Source organism: Channa argus, chromosome 7 (assembly GCF_033026475.1).
Source record: "Channa argus isolate prfri chromosome 7, Channa argus male v1.0, whole genome shotgun sequence".
NCBI lineage: Eukaryota > Metazoa > Chordata > Actinopteri > Anabantiformes > Channidae > Channa > Channa argus.
The window spans coordinates 25,635,370-25,656,130 of record NC_090203.1 but is presented as its reverse complement, the minus strand read 5'-3'; the positions used below and the strand labels follow the sequence as shown (position 1 = coordinate 25,656,130).

The following is a 20,761-nucleotide window of genomic DNA, read 5'->3' as shown; positions in this document are numbered from 1 at the left end:
CATACTTTTTCCCTGGTTCTTTGTAGTCTGTTCTTCTCCTCTTAAAATGCTGCCAGGCGCAAGGGTTGCTGAGGTGGGAGATGCTGATCTTTTTAGAATCAGGAGTTGTAAGTTGCGGGTGTGTGTGGGAAGATTGTTTCAGGTAATCTCTATTAATTCATGTGTTAAATTACCCTGAGATTATGTACCTGAGTAAAGCAAGAGTACCCTGTTCAACTGGTAATTTATTGCAGCTAAAAATACAATGATAGTAACGTTCAGGGTAGGAACCCTGTTTTATCGGGGTGAGTGTGATGGCCTAAGCCAGATCTGGGTCCTCTCTTTCTCTGTGTGTGGCTGTGTTTTTCCTTGCTTTCCACAAAGCCAGTGGGTGGAGCTGACATTTAAGTATGGCGTACACCTGTGTCAATTGGGTTGAGGTTCCTATAAAGGATCAGCTCACTCTCTTCCCCCTGGGCCTGCTTGCTTAGTTCTCTTTTGGTTTTGTCTACGTGCCGTTTACACTTTCCATCCAACATGGCATACAACACTGATTTGCTTACAAACTAATTTGGATCTTTATATACTCAATTAAAATGTGTTGAGTTTATTGAGAACCTTGTGTGGCCTTGTGTGGCCTCCCTTCTTTTTCTAAGAAGTTTGCAATTTGCCCAACTTTTCCTGCTATTTACATACCCTTTTCTGAAATACAGTATCAGTTATGTAAGCTGTCCAAATGTAGTTATTTGGTATTTTCAGTCTAAAACATTCACTTCTGTTACCTCTTCATTCAGAATTCTTATTTACATTAAATACAGTGGTTTAAATTTCTGTCTTTCTAGCTGTACCTTGTCGTGCTCTTAGTTTTATTTGCCTTTAACACTAACTTATTCTTTTCTAAATGCTCAATGATTTGTAAAAAGGTTTGCTGTAATAAAGTTGTCGTCCACGAACATACATGCACTTAAATTTGATGAAACTAAAGAACGATCATTAGTGTAGGTAATAAATAACAGACAATTAAAAGTCCCAGACAAATCCCTTGTGTGCCATAGGTCATAGTATGTGGTGAAGAGTAGGAACAATTTACATAAACTGATTACTTTCAATCACTTATTCAAGTCACCACCCAATAAACCCACTTAAAATCCACTCTAAATTTGTTAAGAATTATTTGCACATCTCTCAAAAGCTTTATTGTAATATGTAGTTATTTTCTGTTAATTTAATTTACCTACATTTTTTGTATATGATATATGATTCCTGCATGTATTTCACACCTCACTGCTACAACTTTAGCTTCATCTCTTTCAATTATTGTTTTGTTGGTCAATCCATGGAGATTGTTTGAATAAAAACTGACGCAACCCTACCTAATTTCTACCGGGCTTGGACCGGCACTGCACAGCTGGGGATGGGAATGGACTGTAAGGGGTTCACTGTCTTGCCCAGAGACGCTTCAACATATAGCCGGGACCGATGATCCCACCACTGACTGTCGTCTGTGGACGACTGATCTCTGGAAAATGTAATTGTTTGTACAGTTTTTGCACTGGACAATTTTAATTACATCAATATACGAGTCAAGTACTAGAGAACTCTGTGATATCAATAGCTGATGCCTAAAGCAGAGAGCCTTCAAGAAAGAGTCTTCATAGAAAGGTGGTGGCTGCTTGATACAAGTAGATTGTTGTTTGATGCACAAAACATAATAGAGGGCTATTTTTGAATCCTTTGGAAGTGTCCTTATCTGTCGCTGTGGGATGACAACATTTTGGATATTTCCACTTCCGTGGTTGGTTCCACAGTACTCTCCATTGATGATGACCTGGTGGTTTCATACACATATTTTCAGCTTAACATGCATCAATAAAACTTTCCAACTTTCTTGATTAATTCTGGAGAATTTAAAGTGTTGTAAATCGTTTGTGTTAGTTATGAAGTCTTTTCTTCCAAGCTAAATAATCACAGTTAGCAATGAGATGATGCTATATTTTTAGAAATAATAATCTCTAAGGAACCATAAAAGTAGTCTAATTGGTCTTTTGGTACACATTTGCATTTCTGTCACTGTGATAATAAAAAACACCTTGTACTTTAAAATAATGACTTAGTAACTCAAAATAATGAGATATTTTCTTAAAGTAACAACTTTCTTAGCTGTTTGTCACATTCCTGTCTAGGAATCTTTAACATTTTCTTTCATGTACTTTAGCCAATTCTTTTTCTCTAATGAAAACTGAAAGAATGATGGAACATTAAAAAGAACTTGTTGCCTTTGGTCATCTCATACCTGAGTGCCTAACATATTGGTTACACTGCTAGTATTTTAGGTCAGCCCTCAGCCAATATCAATTTTTCAAATCGGGCCCTCTTTGAAAAGTGTTTGGACAACCCTGTTCTAAAGAGCTTACAGACTTTCAACTGTATGCTTCAGATCATTCAGCTTCCCAGTTCTAGCCTGAGAAACTAACAAAGTATCAAAAAATATAGTCTTACAAAATAAGTTCATAAAAGTTTTACAATGGAGTGAGAATAATATTGGAAAATAACTGTATATTGTTTATTTATTCTATGTAGTATTAAGCTAGTAGTTATCAAACTAGGCAAATAAACTAACTAGTTCCATGAATTTATTTGAGCGACTCCCCAAAGTCGTAATTCTTTGTTTCCATTGCATTTATAATTCAACTTGCATAACACATTTTACAGCACAGCCCTTTTCCCCTTTCTTAATTAAAATTAATCAACAGTGAGACAGGAATTGCTTTACTAATCCAATCAGTGCCGGCAGGCATAGTGTTAGTACCTTCTTCCATGGCCTTAGTTAAAAGACTTAAATTATTATATTTAATAATTGTTAATTATTAGGTTTGAGTAAAAACCACAGTTGCTGTTCATGGAACAGCCAGCCACCCACAGTTATCAACTCAACTCAATTCAATACAATTCAACTTTATTTATATAGCGCCAATTCACAAAAAAGTCATCTCAGGGCACTTTACAGAATAAAGTCAAGATTATAAAGATATATAAAGAGAACCCAACAATTCCCCCTGGAGCAAGCCCTAGGCAACAGTGGAGAGGAAAAACTCCCTTTAAGAGGAGAAACCTCCAGTAGAACCAGACTCAGGGTGAGCGGCCATCTGCCTTGACCGGTTGGGGTGAGTGGAAAGTGAAGAGTGAAAAGGAAAAAGAGCAACAAAAGCAACAACAAAACATTGTGCAGGTTGGTAGGACCAGTAACTGCACAATGGAAGACACACAGCTCCAAAGCCGGGGACACCTGCAGAAAGGGACAGAGAGAGGGGGACAGAGAAGGAGAAAGACAACTACGGGAGAAAACACACAGAGTTAATGTCATACAGTGGTTACTGAAAGGAGCTCAGTACATTGGGGGGTGGGTCCCCCAGCAGTCTAAGCCTATAGCAGCATGACTATAACTAAGCTTTATCAAAGAGGAAGGTTTTAAACTCCAGTGACAAGTTTCACAGTAGCCAATGTCATGTTCTCCTCCACAGTCAGGAAACTCACCCGCTGCCCAACACAGTGAAGGGAAGAGAAAGAGGAGCCTGCACCATAAAAATGAAAACTATTTTTAGAACCACTAATCTCATTCTTTGAGCTCTAAAGGACAAATTAAATTCTGCCAGTTTAGAACCGACCTCTCTGGCAACAGTGCGCCCAAACATTTTTCACATTCGCATGCTCTATTTTTTACTGCCAAATGAAAGTGAAATGCTCACACTGTAGAGCCCTGGCTGCAGTGAAGGTCTGGCACAAAAACATTCCTTTTTTCAGCCAAAATGTTTTGCACCATCTAGAGTACAATGATTTCAAAGGATGATTGCTTTAAAAGTTTAGTAATAAATGACTAATTGGTCATAGTCATTGTGATTTGATTGAAACATGATAAATAATTCTGGCTTACAAAATAATTAAAGTACGAACCATATCATGAGGAAAAAACAGTTGGAAATACAATGGCTTTGATATTTTTGATATATTATGGTCAGTGATTTTACTACAATGATCTGTAATCTTTTAAAAAGCAAAAGTCAATTACTTTTAATACTTAAATTATAAATCAAGCCCTTATTAAGTAAAAATGTGGTACTTCTAATTTTACAAGAGTACATTTTGTTAGTGTAATTTTACATTTACTTACTAAATTAAATTTTTAAAAAAGCAAATAAACACAGAAGACAATGGAAGATGCTTCGCTGCTGCTGTACCTCTGGTGTTTTTGTCTGTGTATATAGAATGAATTTGTTGTTGGTGAAACTGGCCACTACGGTAATAAAGAGCATCCTGACAGAGAACAATAGGAGATAGGGTCAGTGCAGTGAAGTTACTTTGCCTCCCACTCAATCAGCTGGAGTACAATTTTGAGGGGAATACAGTGCATCTGTCGCTTATCTCTGTGTGGGGGTTGCTTCTGTATCATTGAACACTCACGATGTACAGTGGAACTTGTTTAGGTTAACCAAGCAGTGGGTGGTTAACTTGATAATCAGGCAGATGTAAGGAGAAGGCATTGAGGGGGGTGTTAACAGGGAATAAACAGGATGACACACACAGTCTGGAATAAATGTTCTAACATGGCGCAGGAGTTTACAGCAAACATGTTATAACAGCTCAGTCCTAAAAGCCATTTGTTTTATAATGCCTGATCAGACTATTTAAACCAAGAGAGAACTTCATGGAAATATACTGCTGAGAATCTAGTGCTGGCACAAGCTGTTATTCCACAAAGTCCCTTGTTAAGCTTAAGTCTTTTTCTAAACCAAAATCTAGCCAAAATGGTTGTATAACCTAGATGCCAATACCACATGTTTGGTATTGGTACCATGACAACAACGGTCTAATACTCCTTATGGGTCATTTCCAAACAACCTAAATGGTTGTTTAGGATAGTGGATGTGTTGAATTGTGCATGAACAGGCAGAGTTCCACAGCTTGTTTTTAAAAAGAAACAACTAGTTTGGTCACCACCGTATAAAAATGAGATCTTATTATTGAGCGGTGTCAACAGTTATTTCTGTGGCACTTAAATATCTACAAAGCCAGTATGGGACAAAAAGGAATAATAGTAAGAGTAACAAGTAAGTAACATTGTCAGAAGATAGTATGGAGTGAGATGGAGAGGGGAAATGTGTAAAGGACAGGGGTCATCAACTATTTGCATGTCTGATTTTAGTCAAATCACATTCAGAGATCTTTTTCTGTCCAGTTTCTCAGTAATAAGACCTGTATTTACCAGTGCTACCAGTCATTGTCATTAGCCATAATTTTGTCACTCTGTCTCTGTCAGTCCAAAGCTTTGGTAGCAGTTTTTCCTTATTATATTATTCACCAGGTTGCAGAGTTTCGTCAAGGTATTTGCTCAGTGGAGGTGGTACAGTGCAGTGAGTCCCTGACCTTACCTGTGGTGGCACCATCCAGTCAAAATCTAAGCTCGTCTTAGAGAAATAGGCTTAAGTAACACAAAATATATTACTTTTCATAGTAACCCAGACTTAAAATGATACCATTTGGTACCACTAATACCATTTGTAGTTATTGTATTGGACAATACGGGCAGTGTTTTTAGATGGATCATCATCATCAACATTCATATCAGGTTGATTGAGCTGAAGCATGAAGAAGTGGGTTTTTAGTTGCTAGTTGCTCAGGTGCAGTTTATTTATAAAGCAGGTTTAGCTTCAGGGTCTATGAGTAAGACACATAAATGTTTGGGTAATCTGTGTGAGGTGTATGGAGTGGCCAAGAAAGCATGAAAAACATCATAGAGATGTGTAAGGGATAGCTTGGTAACTAGGGCTTGATAATTTTACTTTTTATTAGATCAAATGTTAGTTGTAATATAACCTTTTTCTTTTATTGTACAATAATATTTAAAATGTTTCATGAACACATTTACACCTCTGGATAAAAATGACCATTTCAAAATAATTTAAGTTGACTGAAACCCACCAAAAACCAGGGTTGGTTAATAATAACAAAAAAAAAAAAATGGAATTTCTTGGTTAAACTAAAGATAAGTACAAAATAATTGATTCCCTACTTCCCTCTGTAAATGGCTCAGGAGTCCTGTTATGTTCTTTGACCCCATGTTTACATTTTCAGGAGATGTACGTATACTTCAACATGATTTGTTTTCTCAGGGTGTCAGTGGTGAGCTTAAAACATAAACTACATTATGTTACAGCTTATTGTAACATAATCCCACTTTGTCCAAGCACAGCTGTGAACATCATTTCTTATGTTGCTCAGCATAGGGAATACAGTATGCCTGTGCTAAGGCTAATCTAGCTGCCTCCAGCTATGCTTGACAAATCATTTACTACCTCAGGACTGTGATATGATCGTAGCATTCTGAAACTTCCTGTTGAGGTCTCACTTGTGCAGCAGCAAATGCTTGTGCTTCACATTTGAGGTCAGACTGCAGTTCACACATCCAAATATAATCTGACCTCTATTTACATCTAAGACGACAGCCATTACTGAGGTGCAGCCACAACATGAGAATATACATGATTAAAATATATTCACATGCATGAATAGAGTGTGTATGCAAAAAATTTGAATATAAGTGAACTTTTTCCTTGTTCCTTTTTTGCATTTTAATTTTGGCTTTAGTTTATGTCATTCTGCTGGTCATATTCCCGCTGAAATATTCACTTAAGTTGTTATTTAGCTAGCAGATTCCCACTCAGCAAATGTTCCCTCTCAAGCAGCACCTTTCTCTTAAGACGATGGAATGTGCATTGGGGAACAGATTCGGCCACGTGTGCACTCCCGTTGCAGCCATGTGAAGCCAGGATTTTTGTGCCACAGTGTAATTACGCTAAGAGAGGTGATCTGATGTCTGGGCTTCATTCTACACACGGAGATGAGGAACATAAAGCACTGTGTCCTTTATTCCTTTGCCAAAAGGAAAATATCTAATCTGTTCCTTCACAACAAAAGCTTTACATAAAGCTTTCTGATTTCAAGATGAGATTGGTTTGGCTCTCTGAACACAAACAGATGTTTTGTGGCTGTCTGCAGTACATAGTTTAGTATGTAGTAGCTTTAGGAAAGATTGAAAACAATCAAGAACAGTGAAAAATTGTTTAGATTGAATTTTTTTTTTTACAAACAAGCACAAAAAAATTAATTAGTCAAAGCTGTGGCATTCAGGGTTGGTCAGAAAGACATCTGCCATCACTGTTGATCAGAGTAATTGATAACATCTCACCAGGAAAACTGTTCCACCACTATCGCAACTGTACTTAAAGCATACCCTGTCTGTTAACACGAACGAGCAAGTTTAGAGAAAGGGCACATGTGCACACGATGCATGCCTTTCCTGGTCTTCGTGTCCCAGCAGATGTTACGCGCTTCTTCTGCAGCTTTTCATTATCAGGGAAAAACTAGTCGCAGGATAGTGGTATGCAAAAAAACAAGCTGTAAGTTTTTGTAATATTGGGTCTTGGCTCAGTTTACTTAGCACTACATTGTCTACCGTGAGGAAACTAACATACATTTTAATACATTTATGTTTTAAACTTTGGGAATTGAGTTTAAACATTTTGAGAGTGTATTGGACACCAAGGCCCTAATGAGAGACAGCACTAAGTTAAATTGGTGGAGAACCCATCCTGTAGTATCTAGCAGTTAAACCCTAACCCATACTTAACTTAACTGCAATCCCTACAATTACTCCAATTTTGTCTTCTATAACAACCATCAGGTTAACATTTCATTTTATGTTTCTTTTTCATTTAATGGAAGTGCACTGCCCTTTTTTACGTCTGTGGGGTAGTATGGTTAAACATTTAACTTTCTCCATAAAAGCAAAACATACTGTATCTCCCACTGATTCATCCCATGGCAAATAATTATTTAGTAATTTGATCTGATTCATGTTTCTGTTTGCTGACTGGAATTCAGGACAGAGGGCTGTTCACATTTCACTCTAGAGGAAGAGCAGTATTTTTGTTAAGAGAAAATCATTAGGCATGCACTTAGTGTGCACTATACATAGAAATATCTGAAAGCCCATATAGGCTGTAGTTATTACTATATGCTTGCCAATGCATTTCTTTGTCCACAACATGCATAACTGCTTACATGCATTATTTTTAGCTGTGTGAACATTGACTCCTGTTTGTGTGTGTGTGTGTGTGTGTGTGTGTATCTCTCCATAACGTATAGATTTATATTACCTAAGCTATTCCACAATTAATCTGCCTCAGGCATTTATGCCTATGCGTTAGTACAGGACATTATATTATATCACTGTTGCTTATGGCCTTTCTTTCTTCGCATCCCCCTCCATATAATGTTCCCTACAAAATTGTTGGAATGGCAAAACAATTCTTCTGTGCCCGCTGTAGGCTAAAAAGATTTGTCTTGAGGGTCAAAAGATAGGTCTCAGACTTCAGTTCAGAATCTAATTTTTATTTCATAATATGAATACCTAGTTATATCTGTTTTCTCAGCTAATCTGAAATGCTTAGTTTCAGTTCCTGTCTCTCTAATCCCTTCCTCCAGAAAATCCAGTCTGCTCTACCTTTCAATATGTATTGTATTTATTGCAATTACAATATTGCAATTATTAAGTTGCAATAATATTGCAATTATTAATTGAAATTAACATTGTAAGATTGCAGCCAACTTAAAACCCCTATGGAGCTGAAAGACTATGGTGTCTTTCAGTTGCCATGCCGTTTATGACCAGCAATATCAGGTGATGAGTTTACTTTAGATAGCTATGAGCGTTTATTTTGTCTATTAATTTCAGCTTTTTTCCTTTGAAAATGTATTTTAAAATTTTAAATGACTGGTAGACTGGTAATAAATGTGGATGCTAAATGAAACTATAACATAGTTATTGCCTTCAATACTATCAATACCAAAAAATGAAGTGTGTTCCTTCTTAATTATCAATTATAAGTTTTGCTTAATTATCAAGTGATTATGTTCCCCTCCTTTTTTAACCCAAAATATATTTTAAAAAAAGACTTTTAATGTGAAGAGACATCAACAGGAAAAGCATTTTACTAGGATTGACCATTCTACACTTTTAAACAGTACAGAAGTCATTGTGTTTATAAGATTCAGATGTCTCATCTGTGAGTCAGTCAGCAGCCAGATCTATTAAGTTAGTACATTGTGTCAAGTAAACTTCACAGAACCAACCAACATTAGCTCCAAGAAAGTCTTATCTTAATACAAAGTTTTTTAACTTTTAACAATTTTGTAATTCCTATTTACATATGATAACATTAAGAAACATTGTTCTTCCTGTTGTTTTGGGGACTGTAGTCCTGTTATAGTCAGTGATATCACACTGTGATCTCTCTGGATTGGTCCACTAATTATTTGTTTCTTTTTCATGTATTGTCATCATATCATCTTCAAATATATTAGTAAATAGAATGCGGTGTTGCTGAATGAATTTTACATTCTGGAACATCAGTTTGCTTTGGTGCATTTCTACTTCCTACATCCTTTCTTTAGTGTTCTTATTTGTTCTGATGTGAGAAAAAGGAAGTCAAACTGACTGGTTTCATTAAGGTTTGCAATCTTCCAGGCCGCTCTTGACAAGTCACACACATGCACACATGCACATACACACTGCACATACACACACACACACACACACACACACACACACACATACACACACACACACACTCCCACTTATTCTGCACGTCATGCTTCTTTTTCTTGGCCTCTCTTCCCTGTTTGTACCTGTTTTTCTCTTGCCAGCAATATTTATTTTATAAAAAGAAGGTTAAAAACAGCATGCTGGACATTTGTTCTGTTTTAAGCTAATTTAGAATATTCTGTTTTTTGGAATTCAGTTGCATCCACATTTACATGTTTCAACGATGTACTGAAAAAAATCCCACCACACTGATAGGCAAAAACATTTGGAAGGTTTGCCAGGTTTCGCTGCTTCACACAGCAAAATTCAAACTTTAATTGTGCTATATAATATATTTTCCTTGGTTAGACTTAGTTCCTATGCTGCTACAGTCAATATTGCAGGTCCCAGCTGTATTAATATACAAAATAGAGATGTCGTGTTTTTGGGGCCTTAATCCAAATCATCGTTCTTTAATGTATGGTATATGCAGATACTGAGATGGACTGAGATTGGATTTTGCAAAGGAGTGCAGCTTTGGAGTACTGAGCAAAATGCTATCACTACATGGAAGTGCAAAAGTTTGGAGTGTATATTAAACTGATATACACCGCTGATACAGACCTCTGTTGGAGAGATAATGAGACCGGGAGCTGGTCACTATCAATGTCCAAGTCTACAAAATGCAGTTTTGTTTTGCTTGGCTAGCACAGACCTCAGTCGCATAAACTCACAGCTAAATTTACTACATCCCTATGTGAAACCTTATTTCCAAAAAAGGTGGAACACTTTGTAAATGTAAATTTGAAAAAATGCAGGAATTTGATGTTGGGAAGAGATGTTTGTAGTTGTTGTTAACTGATACAGGACTTTCCTACTGGACACAGAGTGTAGAGGCAGGTTTACTCGTGTCCAGTGGTTCAACAATCATCCGCTGTGACATCAAATAGTGGGGCTCCCTGGAAACTAATAGTGATGACAAAGGGCCTGTACCTGTAGCATCCTTATGAAATGCCAACTGACATTATAAACGTCAATATTTGATGCAGTGGAAGATGCAGATTTCTGTCGCTGTGGGATGAGAAGGCGTTGGTCTTTATGCTTTGCAACAAAGGACAGAAAGTAATATCAAATAAAATTGTACTTATTGGGGAAACCTAATAGAAATAGAAAGCATAGAAGACAGTGATGGAGCTGGTCATCTGCTGAAGAATCGGATCAAGATTAGTCCCAGGTGGTCAACAGAGGTTTTGATTTTCTGCTGCTTCACAGGGGAATGGACATGGGGTGGTGCTCCTTGAGTTAGACCAAGTGAAGCGTGTGGGGTGACTGTACAAGTTGGGGGAGACCACCTGTAATTTGAATTGTCCTGCAGGCCTCTCCACAAGGTCACAGGGTTGCTGGTTGAAAAAACGTTTTCAACTTTTGTTTCAATTTCTGCTCTGCCTGTACAGAACTCTATCCCCACTTTCATAACCTGTCTCTGGTCTGGTGAAACTGTCTGTACTTTGCTGTAGCCCATAGGTTGTTGGTTATGTATGTGCCATAGCCCTTGGTTGGCACATGCATGTCCTTACTAAAACCAATGTATGATGTCACAGTGTCAATCAGTTCATCCACTCTAAGCAAAGCCTGCAGCTCTTGCTTTTCCTCAAGATGAATTAGATAATGTAGCAAAATGTCTGGATAGAAAAGAGGACGATGTAAGTGGTGATACCTGCTCTTTTGGTGGTTGCTGATAGAAGTTAGCTGTTTTGTATAGCTGATACTCAAGTTTCACTTTGTGTCAAAGCAATTCAAGTTTTGTGAAGTTATTATTAGTTGTTTAGATGTTCTGATTATGTTTATGATAACTTTGACTGGGACACAGGATGACACTGGCTTTTGAACATCGCAGTATCAGACAGACAATCCCTCTTCTCTTTAAGGTGGAGCATTATGGGTCCATGATTTCTAAAAAGAATTTCAACTTTTCACATCATATCACTGGACAGTTTTCACTTCGACTCAGTCTATTTTAAAGGAACTAAGGGTCACAGAAGGTGGGAAAATGTTTTCCAATTTATTCTGTATACAATATTAACAGATTCCATTCACCAGTCACCATTCTAGTTATAAATGCCTGTCTGTCAGTCCTTTTCTTTAAAAAAAAAATCATGTTTGTCTTTGAAGTCTCTGCACTCCCAGACTTGTATACACACAGCATCGCTAGATTCTACTGCTGACAGAGTTGCTGATGCTTATTAACATATCACACAATGATCTGTCTTTCAGTGTCTTGATAGTCGAAATAGTAAAGCTTCATTGAACAATCGGAGACATTCTTTACTTGAGCACAAAACACACACACTAGCTGTGAATTTATTTTTGTTTGTTTCTCATAATCGAGACCAGTATACACAGAGATGTCCTAACATGTACAGCAGTATTTGATGTCTCTACCAAACCATTTTTGTCTTTTATTTCAATCTAACTAAAGTGTGTAACAGCTCCCTGATTCCCTAATAGCAACTTATTATCACAAACGCTTGAGATTTAAGCCTCTTTTTCCATCTAATATGGTTTTCTAAATAGCAAACTTTCCAACTTGTCTCGTATCCCTGCTCTACAAAGACAGGACAAGGTACTTCTTTATTTATTGGCTTTATTTTAGCTATGTTTACTCCTGAAAAATAGAGCTGCACAGTATATTGTTTCAGCTATGCAATGTGGAAATGCACAGTAGTCACATTGTGCATTGTGCAATATCAAAGAAGGCAAATGACTACAAACATGTCATACTACAAGGCACATTTATCCATTTATAAAAAATTATTATAAATAAATTAATTAATAAATTAATTATTAATTCAACAATTGCAACAGAACAACTTCAGTTATGCAGACTGCTCAAAAGGGAGTATAGATTTAAGCTGTCACTCCTATATTGCTTATAAATTACAGGATATAAATACAGAAATTACAGGATATGCTATATCCTGTAATTTCTTCTCTTTGGACAGACTGACTGAAGATCTCATAAGCGTGTGTAATGAGAGTTGTCTGTCCCCAGACATCCTTTACCTTATCCCTCCCCTTTGTCCTCTCCTGAGGCTAGCTGGCTTTCTGCAGCACCTGCTGCGTGTCTAGACCTAATGCTGCATACCTCCCCTGCAGCCCTAAGCTGGTGGAGAAGGTAAAAAGGGATTTTATAAAGTAAGGAAAGAATAAAAAACAAAAAGTGGAAGGAGCGTCTCCAAAAGAGAAAATATATGAGAAGATTCAGTGTGTGTGTGTGTGTGTGTGTGTGTGTGTGTGTGTGTGTGTGTGTGTGTGTGTGTGTGAAGTGAAGTGGCTGTTCTCAGTGGTGCACAGTTAGAAGACAGAAGACAGTCAGAAGTGGGAGGAACCCCCAAAAAAAACCTGTCAGAAGAAAGAGAACTTGGAGAAACATCAACAGCACACTGTCACTAAAGTCCACATTCCTGAACCTTAATGAGCAAAATAAGTGCTAACACAGAGGAGGATGTGAAAGAAGAGATAGCAGATAACTGGGAAAACAAGTTTAGCATTACATGTTAATATGCGTTAACATGTACACTATATGTAACAACATTGGTTGAACTGGTATTGGCTTTATTAACAGATCTTGTGATCTCTGAATCAGTGCAAACCTTTCTCTGCACATGTATAGGTGCTTGCAGGCATTTACAACATGGGTCTTATTTTTGTGGTTTAATCAGGAACGATAATGCTGTTCTCATAAAGTATTTGCTGACATGCAGGAACATGACAACATTACTATAGCAAGTTCCTACAGGGTAACGACAGATGGCAGGGCTAAATCCGTAACGTGCAAACACGCCAATAGTTTATCTAGAATATCTCTTAATTGATGTCAAATTAAAGGACAGAAAATGTCTAGCTCCATTTTTTTAATAATGAATGTTTATACCAGCAACATTAGGTGAGAATCAGAATCAGAATTGGAAATACTTTATTCATTCCAAGGGGAAATTGCTTTCATCCCAGATGCTCCATGCCAGAGTAGGAAATAGTGTATAAGAACAAAGCAGACCACATTATGCATGTATTACAAAAGCATGGCCGAGTAGTAAATGCTCTGCCACTGAAAACCTTTGAAACATGATCAAGTGAAAACTGTGACAAAGGAGGTCCAGAACCATTGAGTAGCTTATTTCAAACAGGGATGGGAAAAAATGCCTTAAAATTAAAGCAATTGTTTTCCGCAGTTGCAAAATACCTAAAGTTTAAGGAAGAATACATACAACATAGCGGTGAACTGTGGGAAACTCAAAACAGGTAATTATTTTTCAGAAAACAGTTTCAAGTGATATTTAATAACACATTTTTGTTAGGATTATAAATTAGGTTTGTATAAACATTTTATAGATTCAATCTGGATTCTCATTATTAATCAATACATTAACTCTTGTCATTTATGTAGCTCTTTTCCAGTTGGGATGAGTAGGCATATCTGCTGTGCACCCACCTTATGACGTACAAAAACCCATAATGAGGTCAGTAGACGCTGTCAGATCTCAGGCATTTAGTGTAATTCATTGCACTTTTAGTCAACTGTGGACTGTATTGTATTTTAATATGCTTTTTGCATGGCCACTATAAATGATTCTGTGCTAGAAGCCTATTCATGTAGTGGTATCTTCACTCAGAACTGCAACATTTAAAAACCCAGCTCTCACAGTTGTTAAATATGTATTTAAGCCTGACAGATAGACTGAGCCTCCCACTGGGACCCTACTGTTTATTTAAAAGGGTGTCTAATATGTCAGGGTCCCTCAGTACTTACAGTGCCAGCACAGGGAGCCTGGCTCAGGGCATTCCAGTCCAGGGGAAGAATAAGAGGATCCTTTCACATTTGGAGGAATCTTTTAACATTGTTAGAAGCTCCAAGATGGGGAAGACATCTCAAGGGTCTGAAACATTCCTTCACTCTGTGCTCACCTAAATGGAGGAGGGAGAAGCAGCGAAAGCAGAGTGGAGTGGCTGCAGTTATCTGGGTCATCCTGATGAGAAATGAAAAGAGCAGCTTTTCACCTATGGCCTTACTTATAGGCGAGGATAAAAAGTGGGGCATTCAGACAGAGCTTACACTGTTCGGTTCATGTTTCAGCTGCTAATGTTGTTCGGGCACGATTCCAGTATTTGGAAATGAATGGAAGCTTGATTGTGGGGATAGGTGCTCCATGCTTCCCCTGTTACTGTTTATCTTTCCACTGGTAGGCCACCCTGTCTGTAGAGGAACTGCAAGCCTGTTTTAAGACAAATTTATTTGTAGCTTTGCTCCACAGTTGGTGTCACATGGCATAAGTGCTGCTATGGAAACATCTTGTAACACAAACCCCATATGGTCGACAATAAAGCTCTTGAAGGCTTTATTCCAGTTTTATCATTTGAATGTCAGGTTCATAGAGCTACAGTACAGTATTTTACTGCCTCTGATTAAAGATATGAAAATAGGCATAAAATGTCTAAAGCTAGCACTTTAAATTGCTGCAGCAAAATCCCTTTTTATAGGGCCTTTATTGAGAATACAGTGAGCTATATTAGCACAGGGAGAGCATATTCTGTGAAAAATGGCTTTTCCCCTTGCTGTGCATTCTGTGCAAAAGTCAGGACTGAATTATGGGCACACTGCAATTGTACTGGTCTCAGCTGGATAAATCCAATTCCACTATAAGCTACTGGAAACACACAGCTGGCTGACATAAGCTTTATATTCTGCTGCTTATCTATTCAGATTTATATGGCAGAAATGGGATGTTTTACTTCTGCTCCCTCTTTGTCAGCAGATTCCTGCTTTTGTCTCATATGTCCATTTTGGGTAATAAACAGTCTGAGGTCATATCACTATGTTGATATCACAGAACAGAGCAGAATAATTTCCCAAAGCACTATTTGTTTTTTTTACTTCTTTTCCTCTTGCAGAGTGTGAATCATGAACACATTTGTTTTCCACATGCCTGGAGCCAAGAGCTCTGAGCACAGCCTTTGGTTAACCCCCACAGGAATCTGAGCTCCACATTCTGTTTCGAGAAACAGAATTGGCCATTATAATCATGGTTCTGCTGGTCTGCCACTAATTTCTACCTTTATTTTTCTTTTTCTCCATCCATTCTTTCTTCTGCAGGCCTGGCGAGTGTGGTCAAAACTCTGTTATGGTCAGAAATGGCTCCTCCTCTTCTCCCCCCTCTTCCTCCTTCTCCTTACAATCTCTCTGATGACACTCACTCTACCACTGCCTGTGCCACCTGCAGACATTGACCGGCGGTCATCTCGTGCCTTGAGCTCTGCTGGGGAGTACCAATCTGGACCCAGGGGCATGGTCCCCCCGCCAGCAGCTGCCTTCCAGCCGCCACTCCTTCACATTCATAGTGGGGCCTGGAAAACCAGTACTGGAAATGAGGCTAGTAAACAGTCAATACCAACTAAACATTTTTGGGATGCAGCTGATGATGACAAAAAAACCATCCAGAAACAGAAAGAGAAAAGTTCTGCACACTTAAATGGAAATAAACACAAAATCAGAGATACTTCCAAAGGTGAAATGTTGGCAGGCACGATCCGACATCCAAGCAGTCATCACCATCCCAGTCTCCCACAGTTTAGAATTCAAACTACAGGGCCAAGGTCTAAAATTAAGCCAAGGAACCACAGTGCTGAGGTAAAGCCCATTGCCAAATCCATCACAGCACATATCTCTGCTTCAACATACACACAAATAAGTGAGAGACAAGCTGCAGACAGACAGGCTGGCAGATGGAGGGATAGACACACAAAAAGAAATGCAGACACACAAATACAGGGCAGCAATGCAAGTACAAAGCCACCTGAACGTTACCTTGCTTTGGAAAAACACAGACAAGAAACAAAGCGCTCTTACAAAGTCGGTTTGGAGCAGCAGGCTGTGAAAAAGCCCTCCAGCGATCTCAAAAAGCACCATAATCCCTCAGAGGATCCATCTCAAGTGAAGAAGAATTCCCGGTTGTCAGACCAGAGAAAAGCTTTGCCCAAACCGAAGGAAGTCATAACAAAAGATGACATTGGCTGGTGTCGGGTTTTTACAGAGCAAGAGTTCACAGACAGTGACCACAGGAGGATCAGGATTGGTGCAGATCTCCAGCCTCTTCCCTGGCTCAGTGACGACGACATCCAGAAGATGGAGCTGCTTGCTGAAGGTGAAGTGATCAGCAAGGCTAGGGTGCCTGCACATGGTCAAGTGCTCCAAGTGGCATTGGATCCTCATGCACATCAGCAGGTGCAGTAATTATATTGAGTAATACTCTTGCCCACATGAGCTCAGTGTTGACCCAACAGCCTTATTAAAGTTGTTACATATTGTAGGTGACCTCATGTTCTTTACTAAAAATAAAGAATAAACATCAAAAAAAGCAACAGAAGGACATTTTGTCACGCCTTAGGTCAAAATGCAACAGAAGCAGCAGCATTGGATTATAATAAGAAAAAGCTGAATTTTGAGGCAACAAAATACTAAATACTAAAAAAACGAAGTTCAAAGCCTATATTGTTTTTGTACCAATTGCAGTGAAAAATGGGTTTTAAATTGGCAAATTGTTGCATCCCCTCCCAACTTTTTAAGAAATAAGTAAAGAAATCCAGAAATCCAGAATAATTACTGATCTGTTTAAATGGGATGTTCCTGGAACAGAAGAAAAGTACATACATGCAAGAATGTTCAGTGTACAGTGTAATTTGCAGTTCAAGAGCTTAAACGTATACACACGACCACCACCATTCTGAATGTGGAAGATCAAGGCAGACCTGGTGTTAAAAAATAACTGCTAGCTGAATGTTATATTATATAATTAGGATCAGATTGTAATAGGTCAGTGAGTCGATATTCGTGGTTAATGTGTCAAGTGTTCACAGCAAAAGAGCCTTTTTTAAATTAAAACGTAATTGGATTTAAAAAAAAATTTCTCCATTACAACAGCAACCACAGATGAGAGATTCACCCCAGCGTAGACATTCACAAAGCCACAGTGACCGCTGCCAGCAGGGGCACTGCTCTCTGATCAAACGCACTGATGACTGGTTTGAAGTTTTTGCCTTCCACCTGGACAGAGTGCTGGGACTTAACAGAAGTCTCCCTGCAGTGCTGAGGACTTTCAACAGTGACATTCTACCATATCGGTACATCAGTGGCATCCCAAGACCTGTAGTGTGGTGGGACCCAGGTATTCAGCATCTCTCTGATAGAGACAATGACCAGAACTCTGTAACACTCAGCTGGGTTCAATACCAGAAGCTCCTGAGGCGCCACTGTGGGACGGAAACAGAACTGGGGTCAGGGCCCTGTGTAGGAGTCCACCACTCAGAATGGGGGAGACTGGCTCTCTTTGACTTTTTGCTACAGGTAAGAAATTGTTTTTTTCCTCATGGACTTGCTTCTTTCTGCAGGAGGGGAGACCATGCACACAAGCAGGATAATCCTAAAATTAATGTAGAGGGGAAATAAATGTCATAGGAAAGGCAGGGTAACTGAGGTGAGGATTGGTGAGAAGGAGGATTCTTACATGAGACAGGAAAGAGTTTCGGCCATCAGGCTATTTGCAGTTTACAGCTAAATGTGGTTAGACAGGCTAGTTCAGATATTCAGTCACATTAACTCCGCTCAGCAGGGAATCGGAATACACTTGCCATGTTCCTTCCACTTCTGAACTATGGATTTAACTGGATTTAATAGTGAGCTATTCAGTCACTGGGAGATGTTCTTGTATCTATTTACTGACTTGTGCTTTTCAATAATTTTTTCACAACAGTGTAGGTTTTTGCCCAGAGTACATATTAACCAATAACTGGGCCTTTCAGATACATGTGTGCTTGTACTAAAATCCTTTAAATCCATTCACCTCACTCAGGTGCTCTTGAACCAGCTGCGTGACCTCTGAAACCAACTTTCTCCACCAGTGATAATTTAGATAAGTTATAAGTATAAGTTTATGGTGTGTAAACAGATATTCAATCACTCATTTTTTTAAAATTTAGTTTGTTTTATATTTTTAATATTTCAATTAATTATTTTTTGGGGAGTGAATACTTTCAGAGGCACTGTAATGCCAAGTTGGTTTCTGTGTTCCTGCAAATCCAAATGTTATAGTCAGACAAGTTAATGGCAGCAGGTGAGTGAGGATAGATATCTTAGAAAAGACACGAGGATGGTTTCTTAATTCCACTCAGTGATACCTTCATTAATGACATTTTTTCACAGACACCATGCACTTCTCCAGTCCCCATTTTCTTTGTGTTTAATGTAAAAATGTGTGAGTTGTCTCTTGAGCTCCTGCACTTTCCATTTCCATTGAGTCTGTTCATCTGTTCAGTAAAATGTGGTGCAAACCCTGAATGTCTTTTGTTCTAATTTCTGAGTGGAATTGGATATCAGATAATTAATTTTGTTTGATGTGAAGATAAATAGGTTACAACAGGCCAAAACTGGCAGCCACAGTTCTTTCAGTGGCTCAAACTAATAAGCAATACCTAGAAACTACAAGTGTGTATGTGCACAGGAGTGTGTGTCCAGGGTATTGGTGTTTTAGGGTCTGTGGGTTTGGAATGTCGGCTCAATTAAAAATCCAATACAGCCCTCGATCTGGATATTAGTAATTCTCTTTCTGTGAGTGTGTGTGTGTGTGTGTGGATTCACATTCAAAGCGGAACTCATTTCAAAGGTGTCAGCTGCTAATGATTCTGCCAGAGCTGTTGCTTCTATGCTAAACCGTATTCTGGTGAGGACTAATAGATAAATGGATAGACCACAGCTGCAACACCAAAGACAATAGATTGTCCTTTATTTTATATTATTAAGAAAAATTCAGTGCACAGCGACAATGACCTTTGTCAGTAGAGCCAATGGTTTCACTTGCACTGCAACTATATCGGGGGTAACTAGTTTCAAATTAAAACAATATGACAGGAAGTATTATCATTGATGTTTCTGATCACAAACATGGTGTTCAATAAAATTTTAAAGCTGTGAAAAACAGTTTATACTTACAGTGTTTCTGTCTGCTTGCATGGGTTCTTACAAGTATTCCAGTTTCCTCCCATTATTCCAAGAAATACATGTTAGGTTAATTGGTGACTCGTGTCCGTACGTGTGAATGTGAGAATGAATGATTGTCTGTCTCCGTTTGTCTCTCTGTATTTTCCCAAAGATAGAGTGGATTGGTTAAAGTTAATATATGGATGTTTATATAGGCAGCATTGTGGTATATTGGCTAGTGCTGCTGCCTCATAGCGAGAAGGGTGTGGGGGTCCCGTTCCTGACTGACTATGGCCTTTCTGTGTGGAGTTTGCATGTTCTCCCTGTTATTTCGTAGGTTTCCTCCCACAGTCCAAAGACATGCATGTTAAGTTAATTGGTGACTCTAAATTGCCTGTGAGCATGAGTGGTTGTCAGTCTGTGTGTGTCTCTGTGTTGGCCCTGAGATAACCTGGAGAATGGTCCAGGGTGTACCCTGCCTCTTGCCCAATGACAGCTTGTATATGCATAACTGGGTAACAAAATACAGGCATTTGAAGCATGGGACACCAGCCTGTGTTGCAATTAATAAGTCAATCGCTATTGTTATTACTTTATCCATAACCGACTTATTTTTGTGCCTAAACCAATATAGTCCTGATATTGACTAATTGAGCCTACTAGCATGAGGAGCAGGAACCTACTGGCCAATACCTAAGGTGCTGATAACAACCGGTAATATGAATGAATGGTTTGTTAGTATCTGAAGGATTACATCAGATCTATGACCCAATCAGTAACCATGGGGGAAATAGGCTATTGACAGGTTTTCAGTATAGGGAAAGTTTTGACTTATGCAGCAATAAACTTCAGCATTTTCTGTGTTTTTCTGCTTCTGTACAAACAAACTAGTCTTAGGATTTGCATTTAAATGAAAATCAGAAGTTATTTAAGGTCTTTTAGAAGGCCTGAGGAAACATCAAAATTAGGCCCAGGAGGTCAGTGGCTGCCTTTGTAATCATACAAAATGTCACAGGCTCTCACTTCCAGTGATTTATCATCTGTACAAAGCAGAAATGCTTAACAACACTGCAGTAAACGTTGGCCTTAAGTGATTCACATGACACAATTGGGGC

The 20,761-nt window shown here is 38.5% G+C and overlaps 1 protein-coding gene across 2 annotated transcripts in view; it reads left to right on the top strand.

Annotated features, from left to right (window-relative positions):
• The window catches only part of gask1a (golgi associated kinase 1A), a 60,618-nt gene that overhangs the window by 5,165 nt on the left and 34,692 nt on the right, over nucleotides 1-20,761 (top strand). For both annotated transcript variants that reach the window (XM_067510961.1, XM_067510962.1), the window contains exons 2-3: nucleotides 15,771-16,898; nucleotides 17,595-18,017. In XM_067510961.1, the coding sequence (XP_067367062.1) occupies nucleotides 15,771-16,898; nucleotides 17,595-18,017 (1,551 nt within the window). The remainder of the gene's footprint in view (nucleotides 1-15,770; nucleotides 16,899-17,594; nucleotides 18,018-20,761) is intronic.